Source organism: Diabrotica virgifera, chromosome 10 (genome assembly GCF_917563875.1).
Source record: "Diabrotica virgifera virgifera chromosome 10, PGI_DIABVI_V3a".
Classification (NCBI taxonomy): domain Eukaryota; kingdom Metazoa; phylum Arthropoda; class Insecta; order Coleoptera; family Chrysomelidae; genus Diabrotica; species Diabrotica virgifera.
Window position 1 is genome coordinate 29,471,160 of NC_065452.1, and position 17,171 is coordinate 29,488,330.

General features: G+C 33.6%; 1 protein-coding gene across 2 annotated transcripts in view; it reads left to right on the plus strand.

Annotated features, from left to right (window-relative positions):
• LOC126893169 (tax1-binding protein 3 homolog) overlaps positions 1 to 13,768 on the plus strand; it is a 34,215-nt gene extending 20,447 nt beyond the window's left edge. Inside the window, exons 3-4 of one of the 2 annotated variants that reach the window (XR_007701080.1) lie at positions 8,178 to 11,495; positions 12,457 to 13,768. Coding sequence is in view for 1 of the 2 variants with exons in the window: in XM_050663120.1 (XP_050519077.1) it covers positions 8,178 to 8,366 (189 nt within the window). In the remaining variant the exon portion in view is untranslated. Of the gene's footprint in view, positions 1 to 8,177 lie in introns of both variants that reach the window. The other variant, XM_050663120.1, reaches the window with a different exon arrangement.
• Positions 13,769 to 17,171: the final 3,403 nt, after the last annotated feature.

Genomic DNA, 17,171 nt, shown 5'->3' on the forward strand with positions numbered 1-17,171 from the left:
GCGTAGTCAAACTAGCCAACAATGTGGGTGCTTTTCTTTTCGATTCGTGTACGTACAGCGAAAGCGCACGGGAGATGGAAACAGTGCGGGATCCCGGTATCGTAAGTGCTGTACGTGCCATGACGTGTTACAATCAAGAAGATTCCCATTATATGGTTATGGCGGGTTGGAATTACCCTAATGATCCCATTCTACACGATGCAGGTAATTCATTCAACATACAGATACCTCTTAAGCATATTTTTAACATTTTCAACGATTATCCAATGATTACGTGTGGTCGTCAAACAATAAGACTAGTTCGAGCTCGAAACGACAACGATTGTTTAATTATTACTGATGAAACTACAAAAGCAAAGATTAACATCACCAACATTGAACTCAGAGTGAAGCACATATTTCCAAATGACGAAATTAAACTAGAACTAATGAAGTCCATTCAACAAGATCAACCTATAGTTATTCCATTTAGAAAGTGGGAATTGCACGAATTGCCTACCATTACCAAAGGTGCTAGGCGTGAAGTTTGGGCCGTTAAAACTAGCACATCAGTTGAAAGACCACGTTATGTCATTGTTTTCTTTCAAACAGGCAAACGTAACACGATTACAGCTGATCCTACCTTATTTGACAATGTTAGCATCCAAAGTATTAGATTATCCTTAAATGGAGAATATTGGCCAAACGAGAGAATGCAGTTGGATTTCAGCAAAACTGACTACAACGAGGCCTATTTCAACTATACCGAATTTTATCCCAGCTACATACATTCCCAACAAAAGCGACCTCTACTCGATTTCTCAGCTTTCAAGAATCGTGCATTGTTCGTCATCGACTGTTCAAAACAACAACGTAAAACTCGATATTGAAGCACATAATGGTTTTCCCGAAAATACCAAGGCCTACTGCATTATAATTCACGACTGCGTAATGGAGTACTACCCACTTACCGAAATTGTAAAAAGTCTAAATTAGACGCATAAAGTGTCAGTAGTACAAGAGCAGTCATCATGAGAGTAGCATTCGTAGATATTCAGGGATTCGCTGTGGACGGGTGGTTTGTTCCCAAAGAACTTACCATCGAAATAGGTTTTAAACGAAGTCATTACATCTTTTTACCTCCGAAACCATTCAATGCGCTAAGTAATGATGATAAGAAGACAGCATCATACGTGGAGAAAAAACTGCTTGGCATTCGATATTCTGATGGAGCAGTAGAATTGTCCAAAATAAGTGAAATACTAGCAACCAAGTTGTTGTATGCAGCCGATTACATATACGTTCGAGGAGAACAAAAAGCAGAATTTTTAAGCAAGAAATGTCACATTTTTGGAGTTTTTCCCCTTATTATTGATGTTTGCAAGTTTGATGGCACGCCTCTTGCTACTGGAAACGTTGGTCCTGCTACAAACCCCTGTCACGCCGTTGGACTATTTTAGTGTACAGAAAGAAATGTGGATCGTCTACGTCACTGGTTTTCTTATACAATATTACCATTGTAATTTTTCTATGTATAAATAAATATTTTTAGAGAGAGGTTTTTGCTTTTTTATTTAAACACCTTATTTACTGATCAAGTCTTATATTACATGAAGATTCAAATTTTCTCTTTACAATTTCAAACATAATTTTTAAAATTAAGATAAATATAGATGCTAATATTACACAAGACATTGCAAAGACATTGTCTATTTCACTTTTCACATACTCGCTGGTGTTGTTGCTGGCACCCATGGTGTAGGCTGAATACGTCTCAATGGATATGTAGCTTGTGGTAGTTTTCTAAAAGCGTAAAGACCTTGCTGCTGCTGCTGTAAATTCAACTCTTCAGGCTTCCACGTTTTGTCCTCAATATGCAGACTATCGAAATGTCTTTTAATTTGTTTTATATCCTCATATGATTTAATATCTTTATTTAACTGATTAAGTTTAGTTTGAAATTCCATAACCCTATGTATGTACTCGGTGGGATTCATATCAATACTGAACATGTTCAGTGTCACAATGTCTCATAAATGCCACGTTCTGCGTCAAATGTCGGACGGAAAACTGAACAATGTCACATATCTACGTCAAATGTCACGTTCTGCGTCGAATGTCAGCGCTTTGCCACGTCACACATAAATGTCACGTCATACGTCAAATGTCACGTTCTGTTAGGCACTATACGGAAAAGAAGAAGAATTGACAGTTAATATTGAACGTTGACAGAAGAAGAATTGAATGCGCCAGAAGTAACGTTATCTATCTACTTAGAGTGCATGTTTCGCTTCCATATAATAACAACTGGGCGAATAATTGACATGTACAGTTTTAATTCATATTTTCTTTTTAGCAGCCTAAATCTTAATAATGCTGATAGGGAGTATAATATTTTTTGTATTTTGACAACGACACCCGATTTGGGCATCGAAACGTTAACAAAATCATTTTTTAGTACTATTGTGGCTTATTTCCCATCAAAACTAGTTAATTATAATTTATTTATTTATCAATGCTGAATAATAGATAATGCTCTATTCACCGCAGCTATCCTTGCTGAGACCTCTTTTTCTATGTGGTGGTTACCTGTAATTACTGCTCCCAGATATTTAAACTCTTTTACTACTTCAAAGTTGTGGTCATTAACACTTTATGTGCGGATGGCATATATGTGAGCCACATAGTGCCTCCACTAATGTGCAGACAGCTCGCATGTAGATATGCCATTGGATATATGAACTTCTAAGATGAAAATTAATTTTAGTTCGGAGTGTAAGTCTTAACTCATTACAGCCGCACACAACGTGGTAATAATTATGTTCTGCCTAACTCTTGGTAGCTATTGGATTTTTGGTTACAAGCATGTATTTTGTCTTCTCTTGTTGGTTGTTCCATTCTAGTCTTCTGTTTTTTACCCAGTTATTAACATTGTTCTTCATCTCTGCTGTTTCTAGTATTCTTTTTGTCCTCTCTGTATCAGGTCGTAATTCTGTAGTGTATATCTGATGTTTGTTTTGTTAATTCTGCCTTTCATTTCTTTTCCGATATTTTTATTTCCCTATATTGTTTCATTCAGGCACCTGCAACTCTGTGTGCTTTATTCAATTGATCTTTCACTTCTGTTTCGAGTTTTCCATAGCTAGATAGTGTCATGTCTAGATACTTAAACTGCATCACTTGTTCTATTATCTGACCCCCCAGTTCCAATTTACATCTTAGTAGATTTGCTATTATAACCATACATTTTGTATTTTTTGGGAAAATTAACATGCTACATTTGAGTGCGCTCCACTAATTTTCTGGGTATTCCCATTTCTAGTATTGCTAGCCATAGTCTGCTTCTTTGTATTGAATCGTATGCTTGCTGGAAATCTACGAAAATTTTGTGTACATCTCTGTTGAATTCTCATTGGTAGTCGCCTAGAATATCAGTACCCTTTTAGCAGACCTACTATGGCTTTGACTGTTTTCCTGTCTTTGCATATTAGATTTACAGTCAATTTTGGTGAATGTTCTATAATGAACTGTTCTGTCTGTGTTTGTCCTAGTCAATTTCTCCACTATTCCAGAGATTTGTTAACTACCCACTTTATTGTAACGCCACAAAAGGGTTCTGATCCAATAAATAGCATTAATGAGCCTTGTTTGCACATTTCATGTGCTTTTTTATTGCCCTTATGCCCTCGTGCACTGGTACCCATGTTACTGTAACCTTGCTACAGTTTATTTAGGCCACCCACGCAATCCCATACTAGCTTAGAATTGACTTCTAACTACTGAATTGAGTACATATCTTAAGCTCTGCCTGGCTATCTGTGAAGATAGCAATTGGACAGTACATTTTTTTCTGCCTACTATCTTCTTGTTAGGGTGCCTGTCCATTCCGAATGTTGATGATCATTCTGGCTATGATGATTTTGTTGGTTGCTATACGGAATAGTTGTGTTCAGGTCTTTCTATACCAGGTCAGCAAGCCAGGATATTCTTCTTCGTCCTGGGCCCTTATTCTTGAATTTCGGGGAGTAGAAATGGTAAGAGAAAGTGACGTAAAAGTAGGCGTGTCTAACTAAAACCGAAAATGATGTATTCTTGAAACAAATTCTCTTAATTTTTGAGAGAAATGTCACTCCCCAAGGGAATAACATTTTCTATTGATAGTATGTAAGAGAAATTGAAAATGGGAGTGAAAATAACAATACATACCCCTAAAAAAGCGGAGAGGTCTCAAAACCGTCTATTTTATTTATATCTGCTTTCTTCAATATCCATGTTTCCCATGCATATGTGGCCATGGAAAAATTAGAGCTCTTACCAGCTTTAACTTTGTTTGCATTGTTATGGTTAAATTTTTCCAAATTGTTATATACCAGTTTCATCATATTCATAGCTGTTTTTGCAATATTAAGTCTTCTGTGTATGTCTCTGTCACATAATATAATCTTTTCTGTCTGAAATATTTTAGCTAATCAGATTTTATCTAACTCTTAGCCTCTGGTTTTAATTACAATTTAGAGATGTTTTTTTATTGAGAGGTTTCCTAATGTCATAGCTAGATCTTGTTGTTTTACACAGAAACTTATCCTTCAATCCACAAACTTCTATATGCAGATTTATGGATAATCTATATCTACATATCTATAGAATAATGTATATTACATATCTATATATAGATATTCCAATAAGTAAAAAGTTTGAATTTTAGGGGTTTCGTGCTAAATATTGGGAAGTGCTTCAATAACCAATATTTACTAATTACAAATGGTAACAATTCTATAATTAACTATTCTAATTAGGAAATAAGCTACAATTTAATTGAAAAAATAATTTTATTAACGTTTCGTTAAATATTAATATTTTGTATTTTGACAACATCCGAATTGGAAGTTGAAACGTTAACAAAATTATTTTTTCAATTAAATTGTGGCTTATTTTCCAATTAGAATGGTTAATTACAAAAATGCCACAAAGAAATAGCTGCAGAACTCTATAATAACGTTCAGTGAAGATGTCACACATGTATTTTGTCATAAAATGGTAATTATTTTAGTTCCAAAGTGTAACAATTCGAGTCGTTTCATTTTGTAACTGACTTTTTTCTTAAGCGTTTTATTTTCTCAGTCGTAAACAGTTAGATTTCTAAATTTTTCACTTCAGAGTTGGCTTTGAACGTTAAACAAATTTTCAAAGACTGGATGTCCAAGGATGGATGATGAAAGAAATATTTTCGCAAGAAGGCATATTAGATTATTTTCCTGTAATGGAATCTTATTACTGCTGAGCTCACACACTCGCACACAGAGAATATATTTAAAGGGGGACTTGAACTTATCTGAAATGTATTAGTTGTGTCTAAAGCAGTGCACAGAAAATAATTATCAGTCTATTAAAAAGCATTTATATGGAAATATTTTCTTTCAATACTGAGTACAATATTTAAATTTTTTTCAGCCAAAAAAGATGCATGTTTTTTCTGTGAATATTTTAAAAATCTATCCAATGAAGAGAAGCTGAAAAACAGGAAATCTTTGATCCTCACATTAATAAAAAGAACCAAAGTCAATTAGAAAAAGAAAACGATTTAAAACTGTCTTCTTCGCCAACTGTAGTATGTTGTTTTAACTTACCAGCAGTTCAGGTTGTTCCAAACGGAGACAGAAGTGATTTTTTTTATAAAAGAGGGCTTGCCTGTTAAAATTACACAATTTACGATATACATAATAAACAAAGATACAGTAGAGTCTCGGTTATCCGCCATAAACGGGCCGACGGAAGGGCGGATAAGCAAAAATGGCGGATAATAGGGAGCGTTAAATGAAACACAAGTTTAGGCCTTGATGATTTCCAGTTTCCGATAGAAGTGGCACAAGAAGAAGAAGAGAATCAGTTTAATTTTGACTGACATTGGACATTGTAGATAGAATGATTTAGGATGAACAAAAAAAAAACTAGTGATTTTCATCTGCCTTGTCGATGTATCTCGTTTTGTTGCTGCCAATACTCGTCATCTTGTAGCATCATAATATCAACAGCTCTGGCTTCTTGTTGCTCGGCGTATTTTATCTCATCTTAAAAAATGTGTACTCATTATTTAATATTTTCAAAGTTATATAAATTTGAAAAAAAAAATTTTGCTTAAATGGTGCGGCGGATCAAACGGAACGGCGGATAAGCGAAGGGCGGATAACCGAGACTCTATTGTAATGCTTTTTATAGCACGAAGGGTAGCTCATAGGGGTATTAACAAAATAGGTGGTTGTTCGCTAAAATATTTTTAAAACATTCTATTACAAAATGGCCAATATGGTTTATAAATTTTCTGTTTGACAAAATACACGTCCACTTGTCTCTATATTTTCTATGTATTTGGGTGTTCCTTACAACACTTCGTTTATGTATCTATATTAAACAATATTATAACAGCTACCTGATATATGACTTTCCACAGAATATAAATGGTGCTTTATAAGTAAAAGAAAACTAAATTTAAGATCAATATTCAAACTAAAAAGGATATACACCAGGTCTAAAGGCATGCAGAAAATGTATCACTCATTAACGAGTCCCATTCTACCTCATTCCAAAGGTATTACCTTCATGAAAACTTTTCGACGGTATGAAAAATATTTTGGTTTAATATATTCATGGAACGATGAGGAACTATGTCAAAAGCTGTCAGTATAAAAATAATTGTATTTCACAAAAATAATTGTATTTTTGACACTAAATAACAAACAAAACATGTAAAATTAGTGAGAACACGAGAACTCTTTGTCAACGTTGTGTACATACAGAAAGAGAAAATAAAGGCTAGTTTAAGCACAGTTTAATCAAAGAAATATTCCATCCATTGGATGGAGTATTCTTCGGTTTAATGTTGAGTTTAAGAAACCTCAGCAAAGAAATAAAACAAAGGTACAAAGCTGATAAACAATACTACTATCACAACATGTATATGCAAAGAAATTGAAAGCCACAATCAAAACAACTAGCCAAGAGATCTATTTAGGAAAATACACAGAGACTCTATACTCTACAAAAAAACTATGTCTGTTTTATTTGTTGAAAAATAATGTAAAATGTAATTGTAAACAAAAACAAATGATCAGGTTGACAGTTGACGGTATCATGTCATTTGCCAATAATTCACTTTTGTGATTGGTTGAAATTTTCAACAACAATCCGGCAACACTGTTCGCAGTTTCTCTCATCCCTTTCTACTCCCTCTGTTCAAGAATACAGCTTTTTAAAATCGAGAGAAATTATGAAGTAGTAGAAAAGTGAGTTAGCTTAGTGGGGAATAAAATTTTCTCTCGATTCAAGAATAAGCGCACTGGGGCCCTTTTTGCTTCAATTTTACCTTACAAAATGCATTGGAGTAGCTCGTATCTATGCCTATTCGCGAACTCAATCGACTGTAGGTGGCAGTGCAGTTGCATGAAAATGGCCGATGTAATAGACGGCCGGGGTGATGACGTAGAAGTGTCAATTTTTATTGACATATATTTTTCCAAACCTTTCCAAACAAACGTTGTTTAGTGTGGCAAATTTGTATTTTTTTTATTGTTTTTTCAGTTTTTACAGAGAATATTTCCGTTTTTTGCAATATGTAAGTATGTATTGTTATAGTTACTATAACAATTTTACAAGGTTGTGTAAATAATAAAGCATGATGTTTTATATAAATAGCAATAAAATGTATGTATGGGTGAAGTAAGGCTATGAGACCGAATTAAGATAGTGAAATTAAAAAAAAACACTATAATTAAACATAAAAAATAGCACAGGAAGCAAAATTTTAACTTTACACTAATTAAAAAGTCTTGAGATTCGGTAAACTCTATCTTTTCAACGTGTTTACAATCTTTTTTTGGAAAGTAATAATAACACTGAATATAGCCGCAGTTGGCCGTGACGTCACACTCCGGCCGTCTATTGGAATAACGTATTTTGATATAATTAATATCTTTATTGATGTAATTAATTAATATAAATAAATCATTCATTAAATGAACAAATCCGACAAGCATTCAAACGACGTTGATACATACGTTAACGGATGATTTGTTTATATTTTCATCCCAATTCCTCTAGTTCCAAATAAGCGGCAGCACCCTCGCTTGAGTTCGCGAATTATAGCTGCCGACAAGTTAATAAACTAAACAGCTCAAAATTAATATTATTTGTGTTACTTTTAGGGCATTTATGTAACAGAAGTACATGATCATAGTCCAGCGTCTAAGGCAGGACTTCGGATTCATGATAAAATACTACAATGCAATGGTTATGACTTCACGATGGTGACTCATAAAAAAGCTGTGAGTTATATCAAGAAACATCCCGTTCTAAACCTTCTTGTGGCAAGAAAAGGTGTCACATCAACATAAAACAATTGTTATTTAAATTTGTATGTATTATATTATAGTTGAATGTATGTGTGTATAAAGGTCGATTCTCACTATACGTTCCGTTTACTTTCCATATCCGTGGCTTTCCGTTTACGTACAATATTATTAAATACAAATCACATAGTATATGCCCACTTTCCGTTCCTTTTCTACCATTCCCGAAGCCTTTGGTAACAAGTCGTGATGTGACAGGTATGCTATAGATAGTGTGAATATTTTTAACCCTCGCGGTTTAGTTGAAGTTGTTGAGACAAAATATGAACGATGAAAAATTGATAGAGCTTTGAGAATAAGATTCAGGTCGAGAGCATTTATACTGATTTGTCAAATGCCTTTTACAGGGTTAATCATAACCTGTTGGTTCACAAACTTCTTGCATCCGGCATTGTTAATTGGATTAAAAGTTTTTTGATGGGATGTACACAAGTTCGTTTTAACAATTATATTTCAAAATAATTCCATTGTTGTTCTGGTGTCCCACAAGGGTCTCATTGTAGTCCCGTGTTTTTAACTTGTTTTGTAGAGATATCTTGCAAGACGGTGTAAATAATATATGTTTATGGTCGAAACATAATGGTTTAAGCTGAAATCCAACTAAATGTTCTTGTATTTCATTTGGTCTTATAAATATTTTAATCTTATCTAATAGATATGTTTTTAATGATGTACTCTTGGATTCAGTTACTGAGATTAGAGATTTTGGTGTATTATTGGATTGTGCATTGACATTTAGAAGCCATTTTCTTAAAATTAAGAAAACAGGATGTCGTAATTTTGGTTTTATTTATCGTAACAGTCATGATCTCTCATCTACAGTATTAGAATTATTGTACGGCTCTCTGGTACACTCAGGTCTTGAATACTGCTGTGTTGTTTGGCCTCCATTTCATCAGGTTGGGAACTGATATATTATTTCTGTTTAAAATTCTAAACAACTCTATTAATTGTCCCTCGTTATTAGACAAATGTGTACTTAGACACTTGAAAAGTTGCCACCCCCTATAATTTGGTCCCTATAGAAAATCTAAAAATATACAAAAACACGTCAAATTTATTTATAAGGGGGACATTTTGTAGACCTATAGAACTAAATTACACTAACCCTCTAGCGGGGGCGGACACAACCCCCAAAATATTTAATGGAAAGGGGGGTTGAGTGATACCTCATTTTAAAGGTCGTTCGATTACCTTTTCAAAAATACCACATACATTATATTTCTCTTCAATAATTTTGGAAAAATCAAGTGAAACTGTAAAGATATTAAATACAGTGAAACTTGGATAATTCGAATCTCAGGGGACCGTTAAAAAAATTCGAATTATCCAAAAATTCGAATTAAAAAATAAATCAACAAAAACAAGGATTGCCTACAAAAACATCTGCAAATGATAAATATCAGTAGTTGATCAGCAAAAAAACAGCAGTTGATCATTTTTATTGCTTGGAGATGTTTTTGTTCCTATTCTTGCACGAATTTTGTCAACCTAAAAAAATGGGCTAAAAAATTCGGCCAAAAATACCAATTAAAACATTTGAAAGCTATAAAAAAGACCGACTTCATTTTTTTTCCAAAGAGATCCGAAAATTTTAGCTGATTTTTAGAATTTAGCTTCTCAGTAATGACAAAAGATTCTAAGATATCCAGAAAAGATAGCAGAAAAGTTCGAATTATCCAAAATATAATTCGAATTATTCACGACTTTTTACCATTACTTAAATAGGAAATAAGGACCAGAATAAAAATTCGAATTAAAGAAGATTTCGAATTAAGCAGGTTCCACTGTATCGAGTTCAGAACTCCAAAAATTTTTTTGGAGTATTGAACTCCAAATTGAATTTTTTTCGGGGTGTTGAAGTATTTAGAGTGTTTTTTTGAAGTATTTTTGGAAAAATCAAGTAAAACCGTAAAGATATTAAGTATCGAGTTCAGAACTCCAAAATTTTTTAGAGTATTAAGTCCAAGATTTTTCCAAAAGTACAGAAAAGAAATATAAGGCATGTGGTATTTTTGAAAAGGTAATTTAATGACTTTCAAAATGAGGTATCACTCAACCCCTCTTTCCATTAAAGATTTTGGGGTTGTGTCCGCCCCCACTATAGGGTTGATGTAATTTAGTTGAAAACTGGTCTACAAAATGTCCCTCTCACAAATAAATCTGACGTGTTTTTGCATATTTTTAGATTTTCTATTGGGACCAAATTATAGGGGGTGGCAACTTTTGAAATTGACACACTGTAGAACTCTCAACACACTGCACTTTTTATATTACTTTTCATAGGACTGATTAGGCTCGTCATTTTCCCTTGCCTAGAATGCTCAGCTTTTGCAATGACCTGTTACTGTATCCATTCTGTCCAAACATTAATGTTTTCAAAAGGCAACTTAGAAGTTTAATGATCTAAATATGTGATATCTTTTTACATTTTGTGATTTGATATATTGTTTTAATGTACCTACAAATTTTAAATTGTTTAATTGTCTCGTTTTCGTTGTTGTTTTGATGTTTATTGTACATAATCTTTACTTTTTACTATTTTTTTTATTTCATTGTAAATGGTTGTACCATATGAGTCAACTATTCCTCGTCAGCCGTAATGGTTGGGTGAAAAACAAAGTTTTAATGTGTTTGTAACGTTTAAGTGGATGTTTTTCATGTTTTTTTCCTGTTCCGGGGTTGCACAAGAAAGCGCTTAGCTAATGAAATATTATAATTTTACACACTTCAATATACAATTTTTTCGCTTCCTTTATTCAGTCAAGTGTGTACAAAATTTATCAGTCTTTCAAGTATCCAATAAATAAATAAACTTGTCTGGTGTAATAACTTATATGATTTTGAAAATAAAAAATACAGTAATAATACATTTAAAGACAATATTTGGTCGGCTGTTGCCAAGGAATTAAATTATTTTCTTTATTCAATATAATAGCTGTTTTAAATTTTCTTCATTACACATTTTATCAAGCCAGAAAAAAAACACGCGTATTCCTGTCAAAAACTTAGGATAAAATGTCACCAAACTGGAACAAAATATGTATGTACAATATTAAACGGAGACGGAAACGCAACATGTACTAATGAGAATGGTGGTTAACATAACGGGAGGTGCACTGGCGAAACGTCCATGTAACCACTGTTACCATTGGTAACAGTTAAAAATCTTGCAAATAAATATTTTATGACTACTGTAAAATAATTTCATTTTATTTTTTTTCTAATAGAAATATGAGTTAATACTAATTCACTAAAAAGCCAACTAGACGCACGAAAATATCGGCAAATTTATGCGACTCGGTTGCAGGTTACATTGTTACCACTTTTAAATGTGGATACACCATGATGGTCCATCGGCTATCGATCGCATGGTCGGAGACGGCTCGTGTCTGAAAATTTTGAAAGCCAAAGGCGTGGGAGCGCTGTGGATATTAGTAGGCTTGTTACCACTTTTTGGAATGGTTACAATGGTTACTTACCTATTACAGTGTGCGTTCAATTAAACATGGACGACTTTATTTTTGAAATTTTTGACACTATGACTATCCAACTTAAAAATAGGTTTTGTAATTTAAAGCCAAAAATTTTCAGATAGGGCCTCTCATCAATTTGTACAGCTATATGGACAAAAATTTGACACAGTAAAGTTAAAAACAGAAGTTTTTATAATGATCCAGATTATCTTTTAAAAAATGTACAACAATTGTATCAATATTTAACGTCTTCAGAAGTTGATAATGGATTTCAGGAACTTTTTAAATTGGCAAACCTATTTTTAATAATGCCGGCTACAAGTGCATCCGTTGAAAGAAGTTTTTCAGCAATAAAACGGATTAAAACATGCCAAAGAAATACCTAATTGCAAGATCGAATGTCGTCATTTTCTTTCATTTCCATTGAGTAACGCTTTTTAAAATGATTAATGACAGAACCCTCTTTCTACGATTCTGTTATTAACATTTTTGCAGATAAAATAAACAAAAACTTATATTTGCGAGGTTCTTTTAAATAAGATTTTTTACATCTGGGTTTGGTAACACTTTAGAAAAAGTCACGCGTCGCCACTGGGGAGGTGTATGTAAAGAAGGTTTCACATTATGCTGTTTCCATGCTAGGCAAGACGGCAAGAGCCATGCAAGACAGATTAGGCAACTGCGCATGCCCACGCGCTATTTCCATGCAATTCCTGTGCTAGACGAAAAATTAAAACGTTTTCTATTTTTCACGCTATTTGATGCAAGTTGTTGTCAAATTTCATATTACTAACATAACAAAATTTATAGTTTAGAATAAAACTTAACCTTATTGTGTAAATTTAAATGTTATTTATTGGAAGTAATAATAATTTGTGATTTATACTTGAATATATTTAATGTTGGACTGAAATTTTCAAGTGAAATAGCTAAAGTTAATGTTTTGGTATATTTCTTTTGTTGGCAGCAATGAAAGTGGTATCAAAAATTGCACAGAAATAGCTCAGATGTAAAAATGTCAGGCTATGCAAGAGATATGCCATGCAAGACGGACTTGCACAGCATGAGACTTGCATGGCATATCTCTGGCCTAGCCTGACCTTTTTTACATCTGAGCTATTTCTGTGCAATTTTTGATACCACTTTCATTGTTGCCAACAAAAGAAATATACCAAAACATTAACTTTAGATATTTCATTTGGGAATTTCAGTGTAACATTAAATATATTCAAGTATAAATCACAAATTATTATTATTTCCAATAAATAACATTTAAATGTACACAATAAGGTTAAGTTTTATTCTAAACTGTAAATTTTGTTATATTGGCAACATGAAATTTGACAACTTTCATGAAAATAGCATGAAAAATAGAACATGTTTTAATTTTTCGTCTAGCACCAGAATTGCTTGGAAATAGCGCGTGGGCATGCGCAGTGGCATGATCTGTCTTGCATGGCTCTTGCCTAGCATGAAAATACAATAATGTAAAACTGCCTTGAAGCTGCTTTTGCGGGTATGTAATGTAAACTGAATGTATAGTGAGAATCGACCTTAAGTGCCTATTAAGTTTGTAGCATATTGTGTGCGCTATAGTCTGAATTGTGGAAGTATTGCGATGGAAAGTTATTTTATGGCTGTGTGTGTTCGTGTGCCTAAGTTGAGTGGAACGAGAATATGCTTTGTTGAGAATGTTGTATCTATTGGTAAATGTGTACCAATGCTTGTGCGGGTGTTGTAATCAGTTACCAAGAACTACATAATGAAAGTGTGTGGACATTTTGTAGATATTTTGTTCTATATAGACAATATTCTATTGTGTTTATTACTAGTTATTATTATACCTTAAGAGCCATTTTTTATTGTGAAATTTGTAAGTTTTCTTCATTAATAAACGAAGTTTGGTTATTAGATTTTTATTCTTACGTTTTAGATTTAATTTAGGTTTCTAATTCAATATTGTAATGTAAAAATTGACCATGTAGAATCTTAACTAAATCTTGGCATCAACTAAATGCAAAATGAGAACAGGGCACAAAAATTAAGGCGAGGATAGAACGAGCTAGAACAGCATTTAACAATATGAAAAAGCTCCTCATAAGCAAAGGTTTATCTCTTTCCCTAAGACTACGCAGTGGCGGCCCGTGAGGTAGTGCTATAGAGCCATGGCACTACCTTGCTAACTATGCAGAAACATATTTTTTAACTTCAAAACTTTTTAATTCCTGTTAATTTTTTTGTGTGTATTTCTTTTGATCTTCATAAATTATATAAAATATGGCAACTATGGGCGTAATACAATCCCTGCCGACAGCGGAGAGTATTCGACAGGAGAATCTCCTTCGTGCTGAAGTCAGTACGGGCACGACTAGAGAGAAAGATTTTACGAGCATTCTATGTAAGTGACAGAGAAAGAGCTATATTGGACTATTAGTATACCTTAAAATTAGAATCTCTGTGCCAGGCACGAGGATATGATGCCAGGTCTATTTATTTTGAATTTCTTTACGTGCTGGTTTGTCGCTTTTATTATGTATATTTTCTGTTAAAAAGTTTTTGTATTTATAACTAAACTTTTAGTGCATCATGATCGTGGGTATTTTGATAATATTTTGATTATTTCTTAAGTTTAATTGATTAATTGACAATGAAGATTAGTATCTTAAAAAAACTTTTTGGTGGTTTTTCGCTAGAAAAAAAAAACTACAAATGTTATAAGGTGTTGTGGAGCTTTCGAGTTAGCTTTAAGAGGTCACGACGAAAAAGAAAATTCAGAAAATAGAGGCATATTTAAGGAGCTGGTCAATGTTAGCGCCGAATTAGACAACGACTTACAGGTTCATATTATTCAAAGTACCAGATCTTTCAAAGGTCTACCTTCTCCGGACATTTAGTTGCTTCTAATTTATTTATGTCGGTGAAGTTTTCTGCTTATAAGCATCAGTTCTCCGAATCATTTCTTAATGAAACATGGAGGCAATTTTAATTTTTAAACAAAACTCGGTTTAAAACTGAATTAGAAGTAGGTACTGTATTAGCGAGACGAATTAAGTACTACCTCTGGGGCTGTTTCGCTATCGGTTTTATTGTAGAGGGAAGGTTTAAAAAGCACATTTGAAGAAACTATTAAACTTTTAAGTATGTTATAGGTCTGGATCCCGCGTATGAAAAAAAAGTTGATTAATAGCAAGCTGAAAATTTGTTAATAGCTTAAGGGTGTCTAGTCGGATAAACTTTGATATATGGGAACACTGTAACAGGGGCAGTTTTAATTGTGGAACAGGTTAAAAATTTGGAACGGTCAGACCACGAAAACGGCACATGTATTTTGTCCGACAGAACAGACTTAAACTCTTCGAACAGAGATTAAACTCTCATGCAAAAAGCAGACTGCTATTTATCACCAAATGGGCGTTTTAATGAGTGGAACATGTAGAATATGTCAAATGACAGGAATTATGACAGGTGATAAATAGCAGTCTGATTTTTGCATGAGAGTTTAATCTCTGTTCGGAGAGTTTAAGTCTGTTCTATCGGACAAAATAAATGTGCCGTTTTCGTGCTGTGACCGTTCCAGTTTTTTAACCTGTTCCACAATTAAAACTGCCCCTGTTCCAGTGTTCCCATATATCAAAGTTTATCCGACTAGACACGCTTAAGTTATTAACAAATTTTCAGCTTGCTATTAATCAACTTTTTTCTCATACGCGGGATCCAGACCTATTAGTTACCATTCCTATATCAACATCTGAAGCAGAACGCTGCGCTGTTTTTCGATGTTAAAACATAGTGCTTTAGGTATGCTATCTGCAGAAAAGCATTTTGTAAATTGTATTGATAATTTTAATTATAAAGTCATTGAAAACTTTGCAACCAAAAAATAGAAGAATGAACTTTATATATCGTAAACTTTAAAAGTGACATTACAAAAATTTGTGCATGTGTGTGAATAATGAAATAGTATTATTTTTATAAATTGGTAAATAGAGACTAAATCGTAATAACAATTTTCAAGCACTATCAGCAGTAAGTGCTGGTGGTAGGTTAAGAGGTTTTTATTATTAATTAATTTACGAAACTGTTTTGATCAATGTTGGACAATTGCTTGGCACCTCAGATCAATAAACTTAAGATACATAAGATAAAAGTATCCGCGCATATTTTTTTTTAGTTTTTGTTGTCAGCATACCTTTTTTGACAATATCGTGAATCCGTCACTAAAAATTTTGGCGGCTGCCCGAGTTCTGGCACTACCTTCTTAAAGTGGTACGAGCCGCCACTGAGACTACGTCTAGCTAAATGCTACATTTTTCCGATCTTACTATATGGTGTGGAGGCCTGGACGCTGACAGAGACGCACACGAAAAAACTAGAAGCATCGAAATGTGGGTGTACCGACACATTCTTCGTATACCCTAGACTAGGGTGGTCCAAAAAACTTAAGTTTTTTTTTTAGAGACCTAGAGGGACCCTCCCATTTTGATATATCTAATAAAAGAATAATCTATGCCAAATCTTAACGCTCTAGAACATATATGGAAGGCAGTGCTCAACAACATTTAGTTTTCATACATTTCCGTAAAACACTTAAGTTTAGAAAATGTTTGTTTGTTTGTTTTTCAGGCTTCAGAAGTTAACAAAGCTGTTGATCTCTTTATTACAGTTAAATTAAACATTTACAGCATATTTTCTATAAAGCAAGTTATTGAGAAAAGATTAGCCCACAACCTTTCCACCCATATAGTTTTTATTGATCTGACAAAGGCATACGATAGTGTACCACTTTCAATGCTCTGGATAGCAATGGAAAAACAAGGAATAAGCAAAAAAAATATACAAGCAGTACAACAGCTTTACAAAAATATGACGGTAAACATTAAAACTGGAAACAAATTAACGAGAGAAATTCCTATTAGTAAGGGCCTAAAGCAAGGCTGCTGCATAGCACCTACACTCTTTAAAATATATTTAAATGAGGCACTCTCACTGTGGAGAAGAAAGTGCTGCAATATGGGCATCCCAATCGATGACGATAGATTGTACACAATACACTTCGCTGACGACCAAGCCATTCTAGCTGAAGACGAGAGTGATATATACTATATGCTCAGAAAACTGGAAGAGGAGTACACTAAGTGGGGCCTTACAATTAATATACAAAAAACCGAGTACTTAGTTGTAGGAGAAACACCAGAACGCCTACAAATTGAAATGGGAACTATAAATCCAACAGAAGTCTTCAAATACTTAGGAGTCCAAATATCTTCAAAAGCAGGGAGTAACGACGAAATACATTCCAGGATTGGCCAAGCAA